At 35.3% G+C, this 27,294-nt stretch overlaps 1 protein-coding gene and 1 long non-coding RNA gene across 11 annotated transcripts in view; one reads left to right on the top strand and one right to left on the bottom strand.

Moving 5' to 3' along the window:
* The window catches only part of LOC123572994 (uncharacterized), a 345,306-nt gene that overhangs the window by 50,782 nt on the left and 267,230 nt on the right, over positions 1-27,294 (top strand). The window contains exons 3-4 of one of the 10 annotated variants that reach the window (XR_010586315.1): positions 5,025-5,122; positions 8,185-8,607. The exons of 8 other annotated variants lie outside the window; for them this stretch is intronic. This is a non-coding gene — a long non-coding RNA (uncharacterized lncRNA). Of the gene's footprint in view, positions 1-5,024; positions 5,123-8,184; positions 8,608-27,294 lie in introns of those variants that run through there. One more of the 10 variants, XR_012433610.1, reaches the window with a different exon arrangement.
* Positions 21,613-27,294, bottom strand: part of FHL5 (four and a half LIM domains 5) — a 54,148-nt gene continuing 48,466 nt past the window's right edge. Inside the window, exon 6 of the mRNA XM_005552323.5 lies at positions 21,613-24,604. Within this exon, the coding sequence (XP_005552380.1) occupies positions 24,441-24,604 (164 nt within the window). The 3' untranslated portion in view covers positions 21,613-24,440. The remainder of the gene's footprint in view (positions 24,605-27,294) is intronic.

The raw sequence follows: 27,294 nt of genomic DNA on the forward strand, positions 1-27,294 counted from the left end.
TCTATGCTCAAACAGAAATAACTCTTTTTGATAGCTTTTCCCATTAACATGCCACTTTAAGGAAGAATAGGAAAGTGCCGAGCTTCACAGTCAGAAAATGCTTTCTATTTTAACTCCTTCAAAAAGGTAATGAGTAATTTCATCTGTCTACAAAACTACATGTGTGTGTATGTGTGTGTTTAAAAAGTCCCGGAGGTCAAAATAAGTCTTTATATAATTAGAAATTTTGTGACCTTTCAATAGAAAATAATCACAAATAATGGAATAAAATATGTTTTTTGATCTCAGGTGTGACAAAGTCATTTCTTATAGCAAGAAGTAAAGGCGTACAGCCACTGGAAGGTGGCTGCTGTGCTGTGGTCTCTGTTCCCACAGCCTTGTTTAGTAGCCACTATAAATAGAAACAGTGCACATAGGAGAACAGATGCACTTTTCCACATCAACATCAGACTGCTCCCAGGCAATGAATGGCCATTGTAGCTGAGCATAAGAACTGAATAATTATTCTTAAATTATTTTCAATGCATATACTGCTCGACATGTAAGGGAATGGTTGTTTACATGTATCACTTTGAGAAAACTGAAGAAAAGCTCAATAAGAAACTGCTCGACATGTAAGGGAATGGTTGTTTGCATGTATCACTTCGAGAAAACTGAAGAAAAGCTCAATAAGAAATTTGCTGCAACGTGGATCGAAGTGGAGGTCATTATGTTAAGTAAAATAAGCCAAGCTCAGTTTATTTGCATGTTCTCACTCATATGTAGGAACTAAAAGAAATGAATTACATAAAGGTAGAGAGTAGAATGGTGGTTACAGAGGCTGGGAAGGGTAGCACGGATGAAGAACACTTGGTTAAGAGGTACAAAAATACAGTAAGCTACAAGGAATAAGTTCTAGTGTTCAATAGCACTGTAGAGAAACTATAGTTAACAATAATTTTTTGTATATTTGAAAATAGATAGAAGAGACAATCAGGAATGTTCCCAATACACACACAAAATAATTGGTTGAGGTGGTGGATATCCCAGTTACCCTAATTTGATCTTTATATATTGTGTGCACATATCTAAAGAAAACCCTCATGTACCTCTCATAGATACAACTATTATGTATCAATTAAAAAATGATCATCATTTGTGATCTGTGTTTCTTGTATGAGTTCTGATTATGCTCCAAATACTATGCTATGCCCTTTAAAAAGTATTTAACATTTTAAATATTTATGATCCTATGCCATAAATACTAGTATTATCCCATTTAGCAGGGGAATAATTTTAGACTCAGTTAAATTACTTCTTATGTTTTGAGATTTGGTATGTGAGATTTAAAGCTACTACTGGAGAGAGCAGTCTTCCTCTAGTTTGAGAATTGAATGATATTTTGGGGGCAAAACAAGTAAGATATGAAGAAAATACTTAGAGGCAATAACCACTTATTAAAAGGGAATTCTTATGTCTAAGAAATTTTCATCTTGACTAAAATACTCAGCAAAGTACTGCTATTCTGACTGTATTTGCAGCCACATACATGCATATATATATACTGCATATATACATATACTGCATATCTATACTGCATATATACATATATATACTGCATATATATACTGCATATATATATCTATATAGATGTTTGACTAACTCTATTAGTATTTTTTGCAATGTCTCTCATTTTATGAAATTGATGTATTCCTCAAGAGTTGCAGGCTATTTATTTATTTATTTTTTGCTAGCTGTTTATAGCTCTATTTGAAAAGGGCCCTAGCTGTGAACACTGGGTAAATAATTGTTTTATATTATCAAGAGGACAAATGATCATTTCCCAAATAAACACACTTACGTTTAACTAGCTGTACAAATAGGGAACTGAGTGCTCCAAACCATGTGACTAAGATACAAACTAAAGAGAGTACTATGGCACATGGTACCACTAGAGATGGGACCACTCTCTGGCAAGAGGATGGAGCCAGCATGTGCCTAGGTTGTTCACAGCCTAAAGGCATGCAATCTCTTGAGTTCTTCTTGCTAAGGATTATTTAGCACAGCGTTGTATGATTCCTGCTATGTTTCCATGATTCCAAACCTTTTAAAAAATATTTTTATATACTTCCTATGGTGTCCTAAGAAAGTTTTTTTTTTTTTTTTTTTTTTTTTTTTTTTTTTTTTTGAGACGGAGTCTGGCCCTCTCGCCCAGGCTGGAGTGCAGTGGCCGGATCGCAGCTCACTGCAAGCTCCGCCTCCCAGGTTCACGCCATTCTCCTGCCTCAGCCTCCCGAGTAGCTGGGACTACAGGCGCCCGCCACCTCGCCCGGCTAGTTTTTTGTATTTTTTTTAGTAGAGACGGGGTTTCACCGTGTTAGCCAGGATGGTCTCGATCTCCTGACCTCGTGATCCACCCGTCTCGGCCTCCCAAAGTGCTGGGATTACAGGCTTGAGCCACCACGCCCGGCCAGGAAAGTTTAATGACTATATTCTCTTTTATTTCTTACGTGTTATTTTCGCATTATTTCAAACTTACAAAAAAGTGAGAACAGCACACAAAATTTCTGTTATATGTACTTTTACCCAGATACACAAATTGCTTAAATATTGACCCCATTTACTCTCTTATTTTAACTTATGCTTTCTAAGTATATGTTTGTATTTTTCTCTGAAACACTTGAGAGTAAATTTTAGACATCATGCTCATTTGTACTAAAGACATCAACGTGTTTTTTCCAGGAACAAGGATATTCTCCTGCATAACCACGATGCAATGATAAAATCAGAAAAGTTAACACTGAAACATTACTATTATCCATGGTCCATATTCAGATTTTATCAATTGTCCCAATGATATTCTGTATAGCTAATTTTTTTCCCAGTCCAGGATCCATTCCAGGATCGTGTATTGAATTTAGTTATATTTTTAAAATCTGGGACTGTTCCTCAGTCCTCCTTTGTGAGTCATATCTTGACATTTTAAAAAGTGCAGGCTAGTTATTTGGTAGAGTGCTCCTCAGTTTGGGTTTGTCTGATGTTAACTCATAATTAGAAATTAGATTATGCCTTTTTACCAAGAATGCCAAACAAATGATGCTGTGTCCTTCTTGGTGGTTTATAGCAGGTGGTTTGAGATTCAGTTGGCTCCATTACTGATGATTTCAACCTTCATCACTCATTGAAGGTGCTGTCTACCAAATTTTTCTTCTGGAAAGTTACCATTTTTGTCTTTGTAATTAAAAAACAATCTGTGGGACATTCACTGTTGACTCTTGCCTTGATGAATTATTACTATGACGTTGCAAAATGACAATTTTCTCTCATAGTTTCTGCAGCTATTAATTGATATTCCATTGCAAGGAAGGACTTCCTTTTCTCTCTCATTGTGCGTGTTTGTATGTATTATGTGTTTATATCAGTTTAGACTCATGATTTTTTATTTTATTCCATAGGTTGTAATATTTTACCATCATTATTTATTTTGATGCCAAATTGCCCCCTTTGTATTTGAATTTTTAAAAATAGCATTAACCAGTTTTGTCATGTACTTTAGTCACGTGACCTGCATTTGATAACTTCTGGCTGATTTCAAAAAATAAATATATTCTCCTGACAAGGAATTTCATTCTATTTAATACAGACGAAATGAATAATGAAAAATAATTTTGAAGAGAACTTTGTTGTAATCAGTATACAACTTCTAAAAAACAATCTACAAATGCTATTTTTTCATTGTTAGTGTTTTATAAAGTTCACTACATTCATAGGATGATGCTGCCTCTTAGATTTTAGGTTTTGGCATATTCACATTTGTTGTATTTTCTGTAAGATTTTTCTGTTTTCTCTGTTTAGACACTCTTTCGACCCAAATGAAGAACAAGCCTGAGGGGTCAGGACTGGATTAAAATATAAAATATATATAAGTTACTCCTAATTATTAATTATTGATTAATATTTTTCTGTGTAGTTTAATTCAATAGGTATTATTCATTTGAGTTCTTCATAAGTCTGTTTTGTTTGGGATATCTTTCTTCAAATCCCCCCCACAAACTGTAGTATTTTCAAGATTGGATCATATTTGCACATCAATGAACTTATGCCCCAAAGTGGAACTGTGACCATAAACTTAAATGTGAACCTATTGCTTCCCATTGCTTCCCATATTGTCATTGAACAAGAATGGCTTGGAAAGGTTTCATTGATATTGTACCCAAAAACTATATGTAAAATTGTTTAGAGACTAAACAAGAAATTTAATAATTGTGAAACTTTCTAGAGAAAAATTACCTGACCTGGAGCAAAATTAGAGTTTGGAAGGACTTCAGTTTATTAGTTTATAGTTTATAAGTACAGAAAATATGAATGCAGCAGTTTTTTGACTAGGCCTCTTTTTGCATTTAGGAAAACTCTCTGAAAGAGTCTACTGGGTGAGGGTGAGAGGCATTGAAATGGGATTAAGGTATCCATTTATTAGGTTATTTAGGGCTTATGTTAGTTTTGTGGCTAGCACAAGTAAAGCATTCTGCTGCTTGGGGAAGCATTTTCTCTAAAATATTCTAAGACCTTATTTTGTTGGTGGCTGCATGAGTGAACATGTTTGTCAAGTTCATTACAAGGGGATTTACTTGAATATGCAAATTGTTATTTTGAATGGTGAAAGCCACATTTATGTAGAACTTCACCATAAATATGGTCTTAGGTAGCACCTACTCTTAATCATATTTAGATACGTCCAATGAAAAAGGATTTTCTGTTCGATTTTAATTTTAGAGGAATGCTACTTATTTAGCAACAGCCCCATTCAACCTGTCTAAAATGTTGGTGTTGGGAACTTGACATTTTATAGTGGATTCACATTTATTTGCTGGAATGGCTGATACAAAAGGTTAAAGATCTCCATGCTACCTAGAGTAATAAATTGAAAATTAAATCAGATGACCTCCATCTATCTCCAGATTCTATGACTTTCATTCTTCTCACACTGATAAAAGCAAGGAAAAAATAAGTCAAATTGCAGTAATTGAAATGGCTTTCCTCTTCAGCCCTGCGAAGCTGGCTGGGGCTCAGTGATAACACGACAGTTCTGCAGTAGAGCACTTCAATATGAGGACGTATTGCTCACTGTAATTTTGCTGAAAAGGTCTGTATACTATTGCTGTCATCCTTTTTTCTTCAGAAGAATATGTGTATTTACTCACAATTGTTTAGTCAGGAATAAAACATCAGATGAGAAGAGGCTGTTTTGTATTATAAACTATGAGTCAATTATTTCTTCATTTTTAATGATCACTAGTTTCAAGTTAGAAGCAAATGCTAATTCACAATAAAGTCCGTTAAACACTTGCAAATGCTAAATGCAGTATAAAAGACATTAAAGCCACATTTCCTGTCCTCTAACAGCTCATAATTTAAGATGGCAAGGTAGTCATATATTCACCCTTCTGCCTTACTTACAAATTAGACCCAAAGGAGAGGGGTAATTAGGCTGCAAAAAAACAATTCATTGCCTAGTCCTTCTGAATGAAGTCAGCTTTTTGTTAAGTAGGTTATATTTGAGAATGTTTTGGGAAGGGGCAGTTGATTACAAGTGGGCACAAGGGAACATTTGGGCGATGGAAGTATCCTATGTGTTGGCTGTGTTGGTGGCTATACGAGTGAATATATTTGTCAAAACCCATCAAACTGCTATTTAAAATGCATGTATTTTAATATATTTAAATAATACTTTATCTTTAATTTAAAAAGCTATCCTAGAAATGAATATAAAGCCCAACTAACTGATAGAATATTGTTCAAAGGATGTGTGCAATCAATTCAGAGAAAAGGAAACACAGATGGCTCTGAAAAAAAATATATGTATAGATGCTAGATTCCTCTCAAAATAAAGCAAATTAAAATAACTTAAGATACATTTTTCATCTATAAATTTGGGGAAATGATTGATAACAAACACATTGTATGGGAAAATAGATACCCTCATATTTGCCTTGTTGAAGTATAAATTGCTACCATTCCTAGGGAAGGCAGTTTAGCAACAATTAACAAAAACAAATACATGTATCTCTGTTGATCCACTAATCCTGCTTTTGGGGAATTCGTCCAACAGATATACTACATGTGGGCAAAATGACATTTGTATAATCTTATTACTTGTAGAATTGTTAGTAATTGCATATGATTCTTTAAGTGTCCAAAAATCGGGGACTGGCTAAATGAATTATGGTACATCCATGTAATGGAATACTGTGTAGCTGTAAAAATGGGAAAGTCTCTATATGGTGACATAGATAACTCTCTTAATTAAGTGAAAAAATAAGGCACAGTTTCCAGGAAGGTAGAGTAGAAGTAATTTCCTCTATTCCTCTCTCTAATTACAAATAAAAATCTTGGACATTATATATGTGTTAAAAACAAAACAAAGAAAATGTAAGAAGACTCTGAAAGGTAGAGAGAAGGTAGCAGACCAGCTACAAATCTCAGGACCCAAGAAAAACAAGGCAGTAAGTGCCGTGGGTTTTCTTTCTGCCTTATATACCCAAGACTTGTTGCTAAAAAAGCTGGCGTCCTGGAAACACCGATGAGAGCAGACAAAACAAAACAAAACAAAACAAACAAAACCCTCAACAAAAGCCTGCTCTCTCTAGCGAACGGGCCAGAAAATGGGCAGGCTAGCATGACAGAAAACTTTTAGACAGTAACTGCTCCAGCAAAACACCACAGAAAAAAATGATGGCCTTACTCCCAACCCTATGAGCAAAGGCTGAGCGTGAAACTAGACTTCCATCCCTCCACTCGCCCCTCCCGGAGCTCTGGTGTCAGAGAACATATACTAAGTAGGAATCCTAAACTTTGATCTACATTTGGGGATAAATTGGACTCAGTCAAAATTTTAAAATTCTCTTTTTGAAAGACGATGTCAGTGGATGAAAAGATAAGCTACAAACTGAAAGAAAATGTTTGTAAGCCACATATCTCACAAGGACTAGTATCTAAAATATATAAAGAACTCTTAAAAGTCAACAGTAACAAACAAACAAACAAAAAATAACAAAAATAAGCAATCCAAATATAAAATAGGAAAAAGACACAGAGACATTTTACCAAAAAGGATATACAGGTGGTAAATAATGCTTGAAAATTTGTTCAACATCATTAGCCATTAGAGAAATGCAAATAAAAACCACTATAAAATATCACTGTACAACTATCAACATAAAAGATAAAATCAAAACTAATGAAAACACCAAATGCTGGTAAAGATATAGAGAAACTGAATTCCTCAAGCATTGCTTATGGGAATGTTAAATGGTAAAGCCACTGTGGAAAATAGTTTGATATTTTCTCATAAAAGTAAACATCACTATCTTATGACCAAACAATTACATCCCTGGGCATTTATCCCAGGGAAATGAAAACTTATGTTCACCCAGAAACTTGTACCTGAAAGTTTGTGGTGGCTTCATTTATAACAGACAAAAATTAGAAACCACCCACTGGGTGAAAACTTAACCGTGGTACATTACTACCTTACTATCATAGAATACTACTCAGCAATAAAAAGTAAGGAACTACTGACATATGCATCGACTTGAAATAACCTTCACAGAATCATGTTGAGTGATGAAAGTCTGTCTCAAAAGATTATATAGTACAGAATTTAATTTATATAATGTTCTTGAAATGACAGAAATTTAGAAATAGGAATACAATTTTGGTTGCCAGGGGTTTGGAGGGAGTGGGAGTGGCTAGAAAGGGGGTGTGGCTATAAAATGAACAGCTTGAAGTATTTTTGCAGTGAAGCCAGAATGTTATCAATGTTATTATCCTGGTTGCGATATTGTACTATAGTTCTGTAAGCTATTGCCATTGGAAGAAACTGGGTAAAAGATACATGGGATCTCTCTGTATTATTTCTTACAACTACATGTGACTCTACAATTATCTCAAAATAGATTTAATTTTTTAAAGTTGATGTGCAGAACAGCAAAACTTACACTACTTTATGTGTGAAATTGTGAGAAAAAATCTGTAATTGTTTTATTCTAAATGAATAATGGAATGCTGGAAAGATACATAAGAAGTTTAAAACTTAAAAATGTGGTCACCTATGGAAGAAGGGATGGAGAAAAATGAAGACAAGAATAGAAAGGAGATCACTGTACACTCTTTTAACTTTCCAATTTGTGTTTGTTTCCATTTTAGATTGTAAACTCCCATGGATCAAGTATGTGTGTTATTTCGACCATACCTGCACAGTGCCCTATGGAATTATTTAGTAATTTGTTTAATGCTTGATAACTAGTCTATAAATATGAAGATTTTCATATGATGATTAGGTGATTTTCCGGAAGGCAAATCTAATTGGATAGAAATATGGAGCATGAAGAATGGATTAAATGGATACCCCATTTGCCACAATGTGTTTTGTATTCATCACATGCCAGTATCAAAACATCTCATGTACCCTGTAAATATATACACCTACTATGCACCCACAAAAATAAACACATTAATGAAATAAATAAAACTGGCAGTTGGGTGGTGATATAGAAGACAGTAAGAAATATAAGAAAGAAACATACTTGTGACCTCTTAACAAATTTAATTATTATTTTTTCACTCTCATTTGATTCATTTGATTAACTTTTATCAGTTTGGAAATGACCTCTTCTGTCAGCTCCAGCTGCTGGGTAACTATAGTTCTTAACTCTTGAATCAATGTCCATTTTCTCTGTCTGCTTTGTTGACTCTACTTTTATCTAATATATAACTGTGTGTGTGGGTGTGTCTGTGTGTTAAGTGGATGGGCAGTAAAGAAGAAGGAAAAATGACATTTTTGTCTTTGGGCTTCTATTCATTTTTCAATTCACTTTCTATCCCAAAGGGCCCCCACATTTAAACATTTACATGCCAGGAACTATGTAAGTGTTTTATGCATTAATATTCGTAACAATGCTAGGAGGAAAGTTGTATTACTATCATACCTGTGATGTGGATAAGGAAAATAAAGCTGAGTGAGGTGAAAAACTTTCCCGAGGTCACATAGCTACTAAGGGATAGAATCAAGATTCAAATTCTGTCTGACGCCAAAGTCAATGCTCTTTACTGCTCTCCTTATTTGAGTAAGGAGTTGTAGTATGAACTTTAGGAGAGCAGATGTGGATGCTGCGAACCACATAGAACATACTTCCAGAGGCGTTAGTAAGGAAAGAGGTAAGAAATGGGTCATAAATTGGCCAGATTATAGTGGTCTATATATGAAATGCTGAGAGCTCATAAGTGCTTAGGTCATCTTGAAGAAAATACATGCTTTGCAGGAAGAATGAGGGATGGAGGAGATGTTGGTCAAAGGTCACAAAATATCAGTTAGAAGGACGAATACATTCAAGAAATCTATTGTACAACTTTGTGACTGTAGTTAAAAAATGTATTATATACTTGAAAATTGTATATTTTAAGTGTTCTCACCACAAATAAATGATAAGTATGTGAGATAATGCATATGTTAATTAGCTTTATTTAGCAATGCCAGAATGTATATATATTTGTAAACATCATGCCCTATGCTATAAATAGATACAATTTTAGATGTCAATTAAAACAAAAAATATGTAAGAATGAGGCAATATCTGCATGGGAATTTCTGGGATGAAAAGTATGTTAAAGGACCCATCTCACAAAATGAAGTCATTTTGTCAAAAAATTGAACGTGGGAGAAAAGAATGAACAAAGGATTTGATGTTTTGTACTGGGGAAAAGAATATGGTTGTACCTATTCATAGGGGAAATGGTAGTAGAGCTATCTTGGTTAAAAAAAATAAGTGCCCTGGCGCGGTGGCTCATGGCTGTAATCCCAGCACTTTGGTAGTCCGAGGTGCGTGTAGCACGAGGTCTGGAGTTCAAGACCAGCCTGGCCAACATGGTGAAACCCCATCTCTACTAAAAAAAAAATACAAAAACTAGCTGGGCTTGGTGGTGGGCACCTGTAATCCCAGCTACTCAGGAGGCTGAGGCAGAGAATTGCTTGAATCTGGGAGGCAGAGGTTGCAGTAAGCCGAGATGGCGCCATTGCACTCCAGCCTTGGTGACAGAGCGGGACTCTATCTCAGAAAAAGAAAAAGAAAAAAAAAAAAAAAAAAGAAAGAAAAAGAAAAAGAAAAAGAAAAGAAAGAAAGCAATACTTCTATCATTGGCTCTGCAAGATGTGTTAGGCTGTTATCCAGACATAAAACAAGGAAGGGGAGTGGCTATTGGACAAAAGAAGAGAAGATGTTGGTGTGAAGTATATATGGAAATCATTACTCAAGACAATTAGAATGGCTAAGAATGCTTTGACAGCATACTTGGAAAGAGAAGGACAGTGCCAGACAAAGATCAGAAAACCAGACTCTAAATTAAAGAAGTAAAGAGAAAGTTGACCATGAATCAGTACAATGATAGATTGATGGATTTGAAATAGGCCTTTGAAAGAAAACATCAGATGTTTACTATCAAATTGTGCAACTGTTTAGGATAGAACTTTTCACTGTGCTAAATTAGATCAGCGCATAATTTTCAGTTAATTTTTGACTGATGGAAATATCACTTTCATGTGGTCTGCTGTATCTGACTTCTCCTCATGTTTGGATTTCTGCTACTGAAAGTGCACTCCAGGGACCAGAGCTATAACCAAGTGCCAAGCCCCATTCCAATAATAAAATTAACCATTACGGCTCTTTAGGAATCTCCAAGATAGTCTTCAATTTTAAATTATCTCCTTTCCCTTCTATACCCCTATGCATGGTGAGGCCAGTATTTATGCCTGGCTTTCCCAGATAATTACTGGGTGGCTGCCAGCGCTAGTTGAGACAATGGTTTAGAAAAAGCCTCTTATTGATTTCAGAAAGTCTACACATACCACAGAAGAAATATTACTTGCTGTGGCCCTTACCTCCAGGACTTCATGGACCAATTGGCTACAGATTTAAAAACTTTGGGGAGACAGACTTAATGCTGATCCAATTTTCTTCGAGAGGGAAAGTCCGAGTCCAAATATCTGTTGTATCTGTTGTCGTGGTTACCTCCTTTTTTTGTGCCCTTCTCCAAAGTCAGTCTCCCTCCATTGTATTGTCCCCAGTTATGATGAAAGTTTCTCTACAGGTTAAAAATTACCACTCAATCTACAGCCTTTGGGACATAGAGGAAACTTCCGTGGCTTGTTAAATCACTATATTTCGGTATTTCACACAGTATATGCTGCTGATATTTAATCAGAAGAAACAACTTTTTTCTGAAACTAAATTGTTACTAAGGAAATTACAACTATTTGACAAGAACAAAACATAGTCTAAAGTTTGGAAAAAGTGCTAAGGGAAAATGGGGTAAACTTTGATGCAGTCACGAGGCCCTTTATACTCTTTTTGATTAAAATTTGCCTGGTAAATCACTTTCTGGAAATAAAATTTAATTCCTCAGTGCCACTCACACTCCTCAGGGTCAGGGCATTCAATAATAAATGCGATCTGGATAAAATGCATTCTTCAAATATAATTATTACTTTAAGTATCATATAATGATAATGATTATCTCGTCTTTAAAAGAGTCTTTTACTTTAAGAGATTCATACCAAAATATTTATAGATTAAATAATATGTCTTGTATTTGCTTCAAAATAATGCTTGTGTGAGTAGGAGGGAATACGTGGAAGTATAGCAAAAAGATTGAGTGGGAGATAATAATGTTTGAATCTGGGTGATGGCTACTTGAGTGTGTATTATACCACTCACTCTACTTTTGAATATGTTTGAAATTTTCCATCATAAAAAGCTCAAAAATAATATAATGGTCACCCTTAGAGTCAGTCAGTTCTCTGAACATTATTACTTTCCTGAAAGGCAAATCACTCAGAACTACGTGGCAACTGTACATTATACTCACTACTCACTTCTGGTCCCCTAGCTCTTCATTTAGCAAGCAGTGTTGGCAAAAAGTTTTAACTTTCCAAGTAAAAGCTTCAGGGAATTCAGTTTGACAGGATGAGTGTAGAAGAATTTATACGAAACTTGTATATGTTTCTGCAGAAGCCCTTCCTGCTGAATCAAGGGACCTATATATTCATATGGCAGAAACAAGGTGGGGCTCTAAAAAGAGCGGAGAGATTATGGACAGAACTTGGTTTTATTAGTCTCTATGAGCCCTGGAGTCAAAATATATGTCAAAAGATGTTTATAAGATTTACTCAATTAGAATTCTCTTGAAAATTCTATTAAGTACATTTTCAGTACTCTCTTTTTTTGCAAAATACCAGAGTTTCTGAGTTCAAGTACAATTTCACTCAGAAAAACAATAGTACTCCCAAATGTACTGATTGTTTTAGAGTTGGTCTTTGTTACATCACTGTTCACAGATATGTTATGCCAATTTTTCAACCAGCTCAGCAGCTACAAGATTAAATAATAAGGTAGAGACCATTATGGTACGTATAGGTATAATTTTAGTTATAGATGGAGAGATGGATACTGTTCATAAGTTGTTCAACTATTTATGGGAATTTTGGCATAATGTTATATATTCAGGCTGTGCTGGGTCAAATCTCAAGTCTTGACGTTCTCTCTTACAGCATAGCCTTGGGCAAGTTATGAAACCTTTCTGCATCTAGTTTTTCCCTAAGGTCTTTCATTGTGTGTAAATTAACTAAATTTATGTTCATAAAGGATCCAGAACAGAATTAGTTCTTGTGCTTATGAAGCTGATAGTAATAAACATGCTGTTAGACTTCAATCCTAGAATGTTAGAGCTTGAAGAAAAGACTATGATTGTGTAGTCTAATTCTCTTATTTTATAGTTGAAAAAGCTTGAAAAAAAATGCCAATGTCCAGGTTCCACCACCAGAGAATTGGGCCTGGGGTAGGGTCCCCAGGCAAATCTAATGTTCTCAAAGGGAAGAAAACCATGACTTACAAGTTACAGGAAACTGTCCTACTGGAGGCTTTTCAGCTTCACTCTAGTATCTGGCATCTGGATAGGTCATTCTATGTGGGCTCTCAGCCCTTCTCCCAACATGTCTGTGCATCTGCTCCTTCTATGTTACAGCAGAATAATACAAACATATAATTAGTATGTTCATACCTAATATTTATAACTGTGAAAACCTCTGATTTTTCTTTCCCAGCTTAAAAATACTGGTGTGTTTTAACATGCCACTTGTGAAAAGGCCAGCATTGCAGGGGTAGAGGTGAAAGCAATTTGCATAACTTCTGGAGCTTAGAAAGGAGACCGGACCAACCCAGTAATAGTGCTTTGGACAGTAACAATTTTCTGCCATCTAGTGGATAATTCGAAGAATAAACCATACCTTTCCTTTTAAAAAAAAAAAAAAAAAATCAGCATTTTCACAAAACTATGACTTCTAAGCATCCTGCCACTTTTTTTTTTTTGTTAGTAAAACAACTACTTTTCCACAAACAGTTCCTGGAATTTATCCTTTCATTGATTTTATTGATTGATTCTTTTAATGTAAAAAGATATTATGCCTCCTTTTAAAATGTTGCTAAAATGGTGGGGCACAGTGGCTCAAGCCTGTAATTCCAGCATTTTGGGAGGCCAAGGAAGATGGGTTGCTTGAGCCCAGGAGTTGGAGAAAATATTGATCAACATGGTGAAACCCCATCTCTACAAAAAACACAAAACTTAGCCAGCCATGGTGGCATGCACCTGTGGTCCTGGCTACTCAGGAGGCTGAGGTGGGAGGATCGCTTGAACCCGGGAGGCAGAGGTTGCAGTGAGCTGAGATAGCACCACTTCACTCCAGCCTGGGTGACAGAGCCAGATCCTGTCTCAAAAAAAAAAAAAAAAAAAAAAAAAAAGTTGCTAAAAAATGTGGACACACAAAATATAAATCCAGCATGCTCCATTTCTAAATGTTTGCCTACTTATAGGCCTGTAATACAGATCAATGTGCTTATATTTAGCTGTTTCTAAAGTTTCTCCTTTCTAATTTTGGAGGTCGTAATGTCCAAGGTTAAGAGCCTGGGCCCTAAAGCCAAAGCTCTTACTTAAAACTCTGGCCTTCTTTTAATAACTGTGGTATCTTGGAGAACTTAACTTCTTTGTGCTCCAGTTTTCCTATCTGGTAATGATAGTATCTACTGCATAAGGCTACTGGAGGGATGAAATTCATGAGGTCCTTGGTGTTCAGTGTTATTAATGCTTTTATCATGATTGTTTACATGTGTATCAATGTTTACCAGTTTTGAGGAAGAAATTCAGAAGTGACTTGTCCTGTGACTCAATTCAATTTTAAAACTCAACATTTATTTAAGTTTATTTTATACTCAACATTATGGAAACAAAGCTGAATGAGACAGTGCCCTATTTTTGAATCAATAGTTTCAGATGACTATAGGATAATTAACTATATAATTCAAAGCAAATATAATGAATATGAGACAAGAATTGTCATAAACAAAATACATATGAGGGGAGTGAATATTTCCCCTTGGAAAGGTTGACTTATGAGTGATAAATGGCTAAATTTTAATAGGGAATTAATTGCATAAATGGCAATGATAGGGAGGGCTACCCAGGTAGGAGACTATTTTGAGCAAAAGAACAAAGTTGAAGAAAATGCAGTATTTATTTTGGGAGCAATAAATAATAAGATATGGCTAAAGCAGAATGTTTCTTCATTCTTTCACCCAACACTTATTTCAGCACCTTCTCTGTACTAGGTTTTGTTCTAGGCAATGAATATTTGATGGTGAATAGAGTAGACAAAGATTCCATCCTCAAAGGTACCTATTCTAGTGGGGAAAAATACTGATAGAGTAGCCTAGGAAGAACGATGAGGCCAGATTTTGGAGGGGACCTAATGGAGAGCCAGTAAAGGCTGCTGAGCAAGATGAAGCAATAATCAGATGCTAATTAAGAAGTATTGATCTATTGATCTGGTGGAGGAAAGGTGTAGGACAGATAAAAGGATGAGACCATGGAGACACAAAAGCATATTTTGATAGGAGGTAATTTAAAGCATCTAGATGAGAACTAATGAAGCTTGAACCATGGAAGTGAAAAGGAGAAAACAGTCTTAACAGACATTTAACAAGTGAAACAGGACCTGGGACCAGCAGGAAGTGGGTATGTGGGAAAGGGGAAATGGTAACACTAGGCTTTCTGCAGAGAGTGGAGGCACCATGTGTTATTAGCGTCACGGATATCATAGACTCTGGAATCAGATCTACACGTATTGTAATGACTGGAGCCAATTATTTTCCCTCTTTTAACCTCAAATTCCTCATCGGTGCAATGAGAATAATTTAAAATACCAGTTTATTAGATTATTGTAGAAAATGAAGGCAAGTCCATGTCACATTCCTAGGGACACGGTGAGTGCTGGAGGTTCTTACTGGGGGAGGTAAAGAAAGCTAAGACAAAGCCACCTATACCTGCCTGCATTTGCTTCAGATGTATTTGAAGGGGAGATTGTTGTCACTTTAAGGTAACAATTATTCACAAAGAAGATAACTAGTTGAAGATTTTCAACAATTATTGTACGTTATGATTACAAACTAAAGGTCCTTAATATTTCTTTTGAGAATCAAAGTAGTTGTGGGTTTTGATATTACTCTCCTCACAAACTGACAAAAGCCTCATATTGGCAGCTAGAAACATATTCCTTATGAGAGATAATAGAAGATTTTATGAAAAACCCAAGAATGAGAATTAAAGTTTCAATATCCAGAGTGTTTTTATTTCTCACAGTTTTAATATCTGTCTCTGAACACTTTCTAGCTGTGGACTTGTATTTCTGTTCTTAGAAGCTATATATTGAGTTTAATATTGGGGCATAAGGCAAGAAAAATGTGGGTGTTAGTTAAGGACCAGGTAAATGGATAAAGAAATGCCTAGATGTTTATTTTCTAGAATTCCATCCAAAGTAATTATGTTAATATCCTAAACTTATATCCACTAGGAATTAGTGCACATTAAGAAAAGGAGAACACTGGAACAGGAGAGGTGAAAGTGTCAAAAAAAAAAAAAAAAAGAAAAAATGCTTAATAAGGAAGAACAAGAGAAATGAAATGCTGTACCATGGGAGGATTGAGGCAGCCTATAAATGCTGTTCTGGTATGATAAAATAATTTAATATGTCCAAAGCTACACATACTCAGCATAGGTTAAAGTAAAATTGGCTGCCTTTTTGAGAAACACAGAGAATGCATTTTGCAATTTAAGCAAAGTAAGTACAACTGCATTTCTAGCTGTCTGTACGCAAATGACACAAAACTTGGACAGATTGACTCCAAATTTGGCAGACATATTTAGGATGGTCTGGCTTAACAAAAAGCTATGCAATGCCTAAAACATCTACTGTGAGGGCCCTAGAGGAAACTTCAAATACAGGCAGTTATTTTCCAAAGCACCTGAAAATTAAGTGTCTCCAGATACCCTGTGACTGTTGGTTGAGAAAGGCATATTCTATAGATTAATAGTATATGGACAGAGGAAACAGTGGTATCAAAATAAAAACGTCAATGAAGATACTTGAAACTACAGGCATTAATTTGCCATCCAGCTGCTTCTTCCATGGGCAACTCTATACAACATGATTGAGGCCAATGGCAAAAGGGATTTACATATTAATGATGATTGTTGATAACTGACACTGGGAGAATATTATAGCAATAATATTTTCACAACTAGAATTTAATTCAGAAAGTATTTATTGGCTGTCTACCAAGTGCCAGACACTTCACTAAGCACAGAGTTTATCAAAGATGAATAAACACATGATCTAGGGTGGAGTGGGGGTGAGAAGGAAGGTGAAGATAATTGACACTTTAATAACTTTATAATATGTTGAATATGTTCCAGGTAGATGTAAAGCAGTTTGCATATATTTCATTTCATATTCACATCAAACTTTTTGAGGTTTATACTGGAAAATTGAGAAACCAAAGTTGAGAGTTCGGTAACTTAACCAATGTCATATAATAAGCTAGTGACAGAGCTGGGATCTGAACCCAGCTTTTCTGACTCCAAAAACCATCTTTTTTAAACAGGTTGTCTATCACTCCTGACTGCAATATAAACCAAGTTGTTTAAATTTCTCACAGAATTATAAAAAATAAGTTGCAGGAAATGATTAAATTTTGCTAAGGGATATTAGTAAAGATTTCACGTAAGAGGCAACTTTGATCTGGGCTTTAGAGGTTGATTAAAATTTTGACAGGCAGGCGAGAGGAAAAGAATCCTAAGCAGAGGAAACAGCATGGGCAGGAGCACATAAAAATTAAAGTGAATGGTATTTTGGGGAAACAAAATAAGTCTGCAAGGGAAAATGAAAAAATTGTGGCTTTTCTTACAGGACTCAGATGTAAGGAATTGGTGAGAGGGAAAAGCCAAGATTAAAAAATACCCAGCTTTATTGAGCTATAGTTTACATATCATACAATTCACTCATTTCAAGTCTATAATTCAATGAGTTTTAGTAATTTTATCAAGGGGTACAATCATTACGATAAATTAGTTTTAGAATATTTTCATTCTCTCCAAAAAGTTTCCTCATGAGCATTTGCAGTTAATTACCATTCATGCCCCTAACCCCAGGAAACTACTAATCGACTTTGTCTCTGTAAATTTGCCTGTTCTGAGCATCTTGTATACATGGAATCATATAGTATGTGGCCTTTTTGTCTGACTCCTTTCACTTAGCATAATATTTCCAACGTTCATTCATGTGGTAGCATGCATCAATACTTCATTCCTTTTTATGGTAGAATAATATTATATGATATGCTGTATCATACTTCCTTCATCTCTTTATCAGTTGAATACTTGGGTTTTTTCAAGTTTGGGCTGTTATGAATAATGCTGCTGTGAACATTTGTGTGGACATATATTTTCATTTCTCTTGGGTAGATATGGGTGAAATTTCTGGGCTTTATGGTAGTTTTATGTTTAGCTTTTTGAGAAACTATCAAACTGTTTTCCAAAGTAGCTGTATCATTTCCTAACATTTTCATTACTACCAGCAATATATGAAAGTTCCTGTTCCTCTACATCCTTAACAATACTTGTTACTGTCTGTCTTACTTATTATAGCCATTCTAGTCTGCGTGAAATGGTATCTCATTGCGATTTTAAGTTGCATTTCCCTAATGACTACTTTTCATGTGCCCAAGACTTGAATTCAAAAAGCTCTATTTGGATGATGCATTAACTAAGATGAGGAACAGAGGACAATAAGTAGAATTTGGAGGAAGGATAATAAAGTTATTTTTAGGTGTCTGCATGACATTGGTTTGAGATGTCCAAAAGGCAATGAGAAACTTGGGTCTGGAACTCAGAAGAGAATTCAAGGCAGAAGATGTATATTTGGAACTCAGCTATCCAGAGAAAGCAATTGAAATCATGGAATTAGATAAATTCAAATTCACCAATAGAGAAAATATAGAGCAAGGAGGTCAAGAATATTTAGGAATATTTGTTTTTAAGAAATTGATAGAAGATGGTGTGCCAGTGAAAGAGGCAGAGATTTAGGAGACATAGGAGAGAATGGTGTCATGGATGCCACTGGCAGAAAGATTTTGAAGAAGCTTGAGGAAGCCAGCAATAGCAAGTGCCTATCTCATAGCAGACAGAAAGTTGAAGAAGCAATCATTGACTTTTGTGGCTACATATTAGTTGGTGGTGTCTAAGACAGTAATTTCCATGGAGGGGAGAAGACTAACTGTAGTCCTTAAGCCCAAAATTTTATCAAACTTTTCCTTTTTTGTTCATATATTTTGCCTCTTGTAACTATCTTGTAGTTTTGGAAAGTTTTTATTACATAGGGAAAACAAAAGTTTTAAAAATTTAATTTTTTATTTTATTTCAGAAATGTCAAAATTTTTATCACCACACTCTTTTTCTCCATTTTTCTTCTATCCATACTCCTTCATTCATTTCCTGTTTGAGAGGTTGGGTTGAAGCTCTCAAATAAACAGACTTATCAGTGATGCTACAGAGGCAAACAAGGGATACGATGTCATTTGTTAAAGAAGGAGTAAGCCTTAAGGATTCAGTGTGTGGAATTCCATAAATATAAAACTTATTGTTTTTATGTGTAGCAGGAATAGCATTTAATGTCACTGTTTGAGTCATTGGATGAATGTCTGCTGAGCTCATTAACGTTCCTCATTTAGAGAACCGTTTACGGACATCCACTCCATAAGTTTGTTAACATTCGTGGGAAAATATTTGACCCAAATACTCTTTGCTCCTCGGTGACACAGATCATAATTCTATCACAGCGAGCTGTTCCCTTTCTCAACCACAGTGATATAAAATCCAGTCATTTCAAATACATGTAAACTCTGTTATTTCTTTTATAGACTCCAACTTTGAGTCTGAATCTCTTGTTTCTTTTCTCTCCTTTTTGATTTCCTCCATATTGAATAGAGTATTTGGTCTAAAGCTTATCAGCCAAAAAAATTCAGAATGATTTTAATTATCATACAAAACTTCTCTAATTCTCTCTGGATGATACAATTTTGGTACCATCTAAGAAGCCACGTGGATGACTTGAGTGGATGGACTCATTTCTAAATTCTTTTGAGATGGATGGTTCAAATGAAGACTTGATATCCTCTCTCCTTGATATCCTTTTTTAAATGTTGACATAACACAATACAGATTCAGTAAATTCTGAGAAGTCATAAGGCCATATCTATCCTGGTGATGTATTTTCCCAAGTCTTGACAGTTCTCCTTTACCTTTCCCTGAAAAGAGGACCTCAAAGTTCCCATACATTTTTTAATGGTGATCCCATTTCAGTCAGTCCTGCAATGTTTCTGGTAGGATAATGAAGATCTAAAGACTTAATACTCCTGGAAGAAGAGGTTTAGGATAAAATTAATACCTAACAACTGTAATTTCTAGTGATATTCTGACTCTTTCATTGAAGAGACACTACTCCAAGACATAAGGTTTATATTGTGGGTCCCCATAAGATCTTTACTTTTCAAAACCATGTGATTTAAAAAGTGAACTAGAAACATTTGATGAGGGTGTTCTTCCAAATATTCTTTGTGGAACAGGTTTGGACGTTAAAAGAATTCAGCATCCAAGATTAATTCTGGAGAGTAACTAACTGATACTAATAATATGGATTAAAGTTTCATGAAGATTTGTGTAATAGACATAAATTTAGCTTTAGATAGAATAAATAAGGGTTTAAAGCCACCAAGAGTTTTAGCAATTCCTTACATATAAAAATAAGAAATTAGCAAAAGACTACCTGCATCAAAGTAGAAAAATTCAATTGAAGTGGGATTTTTTTTTCATAAAATATTTTCAGAATCACAGAAGTAATAGAGGTTTTTTTGTTTTGTTTTGTTTTGTTTTTTAGTTTAGAATATTTTAACATTTTATTACTGTCGGAGCATAGCCATAGATCTCCTAGTTTAACAGAAGAGAGATTTTGTTTGGGCCAGACAATTCTGTTTTATGCCTGAAATGGTATCTGAATATATAGTTACAACTTGAATGTTGTAAAAACAGATGGGTAATAGAAGGTAAAAGTCATCATGTTCCTTTATGTAATAGAAGTAGAAACAATACAGAATTTATTCCACACCTATTTTGTTTACTAAACAGTTAATGTAAAAAATAAATCTTTAAAAATAATATGAGTAATATAGACTATGTAAAATGTAAATTTATTCAGTATAAGAGACTTCTAAAAACCAATGTATAAAATTAGCAAAAACTGTATCATTATCATAATAAATATCTATCTATAGATGTATTACAGGTTATGTGCTTGATTGAATATATGTAGAACACACTGTAACAATCATTTTCTTTTTCTCTTGAGACGAAGTCTCGCTCTGTGGCCCAGGCTGGAGTGCAGTGGCGCGATCTCGGCTCACTGCAAGCTCCGCCTCCCGGGTTTACGCCATTCTCCTGCCTCAGGCTCCCCAGTAGCTGGGACTACAGGCGCCCGCCACCTCGCCCGGCTAGTTTTTTTGTATTTTTAGTAGAGACGGGGTTTCACCGTGTTAGCCAGGCTGGTCTAGATCTCCTGACCTCGTGATCCGCCCGCCTTGGCCTCCCAAACTGCTGGGATTACAGGCTTGAGCCACCGCGCCCGGCCAAACAACCATTTTCTTATTTAAAAAACAATTAACAATATGCCAAGTAGATTAAAATTTTTTTCTTAAATTCAAAAATGGTATTGCTAACATCAAATGTGTTTTTGGATTGACTTTTCATTTGTGATATTAAATTTGGCAGTGATTTTTTTAACCATTTGTGATTAGTGTTATGCATTTTTCATAATGGTAGGCCAATATTTTACTCCAATGAACAATCTAGTGTTCCTTTTTTTTAAGTTATAGCAACGATGTGAGCTTTGAAGCCTGAATTGTAACATAACCACATTTTACTTAACCAGTGGAGCTAGTTTGTCCCAATTTAACACTTATATAAAATGCCAAGTTAAAATTGAACCCTTGGGCATCCTAGTCATTATTATTGAAGCAGAAATATATTTTTGCTTCTTTTGTCATCTTTAATCCCCAACATGACAAAACAAAATATTTTGACTTGTTGACTTTGCCAACAAATATAACTCTTGGCCTTCAATGCCTTTTTCCTCTTTCTTTTCACTTTTGTAGCCATTAACCAAACTTATTACTGCAGTAAGAAAGTTAATCCTTGGAACCTTGCTTTCTTTGGTTCTATTCCACAAAGAATCAATAGCATAATTTCCCTCAAACACTGCAATAATTACTTTCTTCCTTTACTTAAGAACAGTTGGTAACTTTCTATGGCCTGTTATATACACTTTTTATCCTAAGAGTTAATATCTCCCTTCCTCTGACTCTTTCTCTTTTAGCAGTCTTATTCTCTCCTGCTTTTCGGCACAGTCTCTGCTACTTCCAAGCCATCTGGTTGTTATTGGCACGTGGGATTTGCTTTTAACTTCTTTCCTGCCTATGCAGATGTCACCTTTGAATTACTGGGAACCCACTGTTTCCTGAGGCAGTCCATTTCATCTTTGGATAAGTCCATTAAGAGAGTTTTTCTCTTTGTCACATAAACCGTATAAATCAACTATATAATTTTTACATTTATCTTTGTGTGTATTACACAAAGACCTAACGAAGTCTTTTTTCTTAGTTGTTTTGTATATGTGTCCTGTGTCTACAGTGGTGCTTTGTTTAACCTGTAGGCAAGGATCTCTGCATCACGCACTTCTGCGTTTCCATACCCTGATCCATCCTCCTATCACTCCAGAACCACAACAGTGTAAGCTCTAACTTTTGGCATAGTATAGTACATGTTTAATGGATGTTTGATGTGTAGGATACCTTCTAAATGCAGAACTATTCGTATGTAAAAGTACATATATTTATACTTATGAAAGGATAATAAAATATTTAGGAAATGATTCTGTGAATTTTAATTGTAAGGCTAGAATACAAGTCTCATCATGTGCATACTCTCGCCCCCTCCCACACACAGTAAAGTGCCTAAACATTTCCAATTATTTAACTAAGAAAACATTACATGTTGTATACTTATCTATAATTGGTTAACAGAGAACATGTTACATGTTATATATCTATCTAAACCTAAGTGGCTTAGTTTTCACTATGTGTAATGTACTATTATTTTCTATATCATAGATTTAGTTTTACCTGTGAAATTTCATATAATGCAGAAAAAATATTGCTAGTTTTGCCTGTATTTTGCAATGAGAATATGAAAACGTATCTTGGCATTGTTAACCCCAAAATACATTTTTAGTGTTCAAATAGTCTATCTAGCAGAACATTTATTAGTATCTCTAAATTGTTAACATCCCTGAATGTTCTTGCATTTTAAACTATTTCAAATATTGTTTCCATGACAATTTTAATTGAATCTCCTGTGATGCTATTTTGGTAATTGTGATCAGCAGTATCTTATAATTAGATTTTAATCAAAACCTTTAATGCTCTAATCTATAATCTGAGAGAAGACACTTATATATCTATGCGGGCTGCTTCTCCTGACCTCCCTCTACTCCACCCAAGAGATGCTATAACCAATGTGATAACTGATCATGGAGAGCAGAGGTTGCTCTCCATTTGTCCCAAGTAATGTGGAAAATATCCAGGGGCAGCAAGGTAGGGTCACGATCAGTTAAAGTCTGGTATAAAGATAAACCTGGTGCTGGACTTCCAACTAAGGCTGTTTATTTCCTGTGTGATCAATAAACACTGACTGACTTGTAGGACGGTTGCTTAGGGTTAGGAGTGCACCTCCTGGTTATGCAGCAGATTGAAGCTGGGGGCACGATTGACTTGGGGTAAGGTGGGTGGCACAGGTGTGGGGGAAGAGTGGGGAGGGCTCCCCTACAATGCACATTATTGTGCTGCTTTGCAGGTTCGGAATTATCAGCAGTGAATTATTCTTTTTCAGTTTTTATTATTACTAGATTTCTTTAAAGCCCACTTTTATGTCTGCCCATTAATCATCTATGTAATTTTAGAAGGCAAAATGCATGAGGCACAGAGCTAATTATGCATTCTATTATGTCTTTAGATATCTGGATGAAAGTCATGTTCCAACACTCAATCCCTTCCCTAAAACTCATTTCCACAAGTGATGATTTAATGATCTATTTATTTTAAAGGTTTGCCTTTAGGGACAAAGATTATCCTGGTTAACTCCACTTGAAAGAATGACTGTTATTTCATGGAATCTGTAAGCATTTAGAAAAATCACTGTGGACTTTGAAAACACATTTAATACAAAATGTGTTGAAACCCATGGTTTGACTATCCCTAGGTAGAAATGATCCCCTTTATACCTATGCAGATTATGAGAGCCATAAAGTCTTCAATTCTCATATTCCATTGAGTAAACATGGAGCTAGCAAGCTGTGGAAACTGTGTATGAGGACAAATTGTAGCTTTGTTTTTTAATTCTAAAGTCAGTATGTGTGACCAAAAAAAGAATGATTTTTAAATCATAACAATTCTTAAATGTGATAATTGCTGATGAATTTACTTTGATCACTTTTGTTCTTTTACCATTCATAGCTAATTTATCACATTACATATAACCAGGAATGCAAACACTAGTCTCATGCATACCTCTCAGTTTGAGCTCTTAGTTTTTCTTTTACTCTTCAGGTATGAAAAACCTCATTCTTCAGGTATATGTCATATATTTGATTATGAAGAGATATTTTCCTATGTTTCTAACAGCAGAGTGCAGTATTTTGCAAGGAGAGTTGTCTTTGTGATTTAGCATATATTCATTTCTGTTCTACTGTGCTTTTTGTGCCCTTAGAATACAGTTCGATCAAACTGTGTGCAAAAACTTTTCCATTCTAAACTACATTAATATTTTCTAAAACTTAAGTCAGAAATAAGACTGCAACTGAATTCTGGCTTTAGTGACAACAAAGGCAAAGTGGATTTTAGGTGGGAAAGGACTGTCTCCTAGATGTCACTGTCCATCCCGGAGCCACATTTTTGGCAGAAGATTTCCTTGTTCTGGGTCAGGAAGCCTTTACCCACCAAGGAGACAGAGCACTTCCCGCAGTTAAAGCATTCGCTATGCCACTGGCTGTCTTGAAAGCAGATAAACTTGGCACCTGTGAGACCTGTAAAGGAATTGGAGAAAAAGATTAATCTATCCTTTCAAGGAACAGCTTGAGCATTCTATCATATATTCCTCTAGGAAATGGAGATATAGCTGTGAGCAAGACAACATAGAGGCAAGTAACCCAAAAAAGAATGCTGCTTCCTGGGCCTGTGTCCATCTGGACCTATCCGCTGTAGGAAAGTTCCACCTATGCCACCCAACCAGATTCGCAGCCAAATTCTGCCATAATCTACAGAAGAAGGCAGAATGCTGATATGCAAGTCACGTATTTTTGGAAACAGATAAGGATTGTCTAAGCCGGATAAGAAAATACAGTGTAGCGTAGTGGAAAGAAGGTATAGGTTGTAAAGCCAGAGATATCTAAGTATGAATACATTTCCTCTTTTTCTCTATATGACTTTAAGTTTTCTTAGCTGCAAAATTAAGACAAAATGAAATAAATGTGCACTTTCTAGCCTGACGTCCGATGTTGTAACGACTTTTAGTTTTCTTTCCCCTCATTTTTCTGTGCTTAGTTGTACTTAGAATACATCCTGGGGTCATATGGTTTGGGACACTATTTCTAGAAAGCCCAAAATAGAGAATTTTGTCTAATCATTCAGCTCTCCTAACGTGGTGGCCTGATTACCTCGCTCAGAGACAACTTCAGCTTTTGTTGAATCTGACCAATGAAGCCACGTTATCCAGTGATTGGTTTCTAAGGGCTTTGTCAGCCTCCTCCACTTTAACCTGGGCCTCCCTTGAGCCACACAGTTTCTTTTAAAAGTAGTAGAATTTGAATCGTCAGTGACGGTCTGATCTCTCTCTCCCTAATGTGATTCCAGGGTATAGTTCAAGAAACTGATTTTGAGAAATTCCATAAAGGGAGAAAATGTTTAGGGTTTGGGAAGAGGTTGAGATGCCCTAGGCTTGGGTCTATATTTATTTCGTGTTTTCTCCCAGTAATCTTAGTGCTATTATTTGCTTATCATCCATGGAGTGAGGCTAAAAGAGTTATATAATTCATATGTAATTCCAAATACTCCATTTGGAATGGTGATGTGAAAGGGTGAATAGCATTCTATTTCAGATACATTCTTCTTAAATAGGATAGTGAACTTTTGTTTCCATCGTAACAAACTTATTTGATGTCTTCATATATAATTTAGTAGTTTATAGAGAAATTTACATCAAATTCCTCTGCTTTCCTTGATTAAATTTATAGCTCGCTTATCTATGATGCTATCAACATTACTTCCTAATAAATATAAATTAATTATGTACTACTTAATTCCCTTAATGTTATTCAAAACGTTAATAAGCTGACTGCAAGAGTAATGTTCTGTATATACATAAATTATGCTATTCATAAAACTATTACATGTCTAGCATTTTGATACTCATGAGTTTTTCTTAATTTTATTAGTAAGCCTTGTACAAGTGGCAAATATAAAAGCAAATCTTCCAGATTTTATGAAGAAGAAAAACTAGAAGCATCTGATGACTTTAAGAAAGGGCTGAACCAACATGTGAGACATTTGCAAACTGTTCCAAAAAGGATATGTTTACTCCCTTAAGTCATGAGGGTTATTTGCAGTAAGAAAGTCATCCCTGAAGCAGGTCTCTGGCACCTGTTTTATCTGGTTTCATAGGTTTCTGACAAGTCAGTAGAATAACAGCTGGCATTTGTTGAGTGCTTGAATGTGTGCCAATCACTATTCTAAGTCTTTATGTGTGTTACCTTATACAGCCCTCACCTTACCTTCATGGGGGTAGATATTAGCATCAGTTCCACTTTGCAGACAAAAACTGAAAAATGAGAAGTTTAACCACTTGCCCCAGGTCACCCAGCTAGTAAGCAGCAGACCTACTATTTAAGCACAGGCCAGTTGTCTTTAGAGTCTCTGCTTTTAACCTCATGAAACTAAGTTTGAGTTTCTCTTTGGTAAAGAACATGGTCAGGAACATTAGCATCGCTCTCTGAAGAAACCACAACATTTGAAATTCCTTTTCCTTGAAATAAACAGAGATGGAAGAAAGCAAAGCTGCTCAATTGCTTGTTTTATAAATAAGGCAAATGAAGGCCCCCCACCCTGGAAGTGAGTTAGTCACCCATGGTGACACAGCAGTGGGGGCAGGAGGACCAAGTCTTTTGCTCCTCAGTCCAGAGCACTTTTCACTGCATGAAGCTGCTTCATTTATCCCTGATAATTTAAGGGGTTAATCCTATCTTAAAGGAGGAGAAAATATGGCAGCTATACCTGGAGTTTGTTCAAATGAAGCAGTTCAATGTGCTGGGTTTTAAAAATTATACTTGGTGATTTATAGGTAGATTTCTCAGAGCTTTTTTAAAAAATTAATGGATTAATTAATCTTAATTGACAAATACAAATTGTACATATATAATGTGTTGTTTTTGTATATGTATACATTGTGGAATGGCTAAATCAAGGCAATTAACATATCTATTACCTTATCATATACTTTTTTTGCGTGTGGTGAGAACATTTAAAATCTATTCTCTTAGCAATTTTCAAGTATATAATACATAGTTGTTAACTATAGTCACTATGTTGTACAATAGATCTCTTGAAATTATTTCCCCTGTTTAACTGAAATTTTGTATCCTTTGACCAAGAATACCTAGCTTCTTAAAGTGATATAATAATCAGATGAATGCCAATTTTCTGAAGACATGTGACAGTATCA

This window comes from Macaca fascicularis, chromosome 4 (genome assembly GCF_037993035.2).
Source record: "Macaca fascicularis isolate 582-1 chromosome 4, T2T-MFA8v1.1".
Classification (NCBI taxonomy): domain Eukaryota; kingdom Metazoa; phylum Chordata; class Mammalia; order Primates; family Cercopithecidae; genus Macaca; species Macaca fascicularis.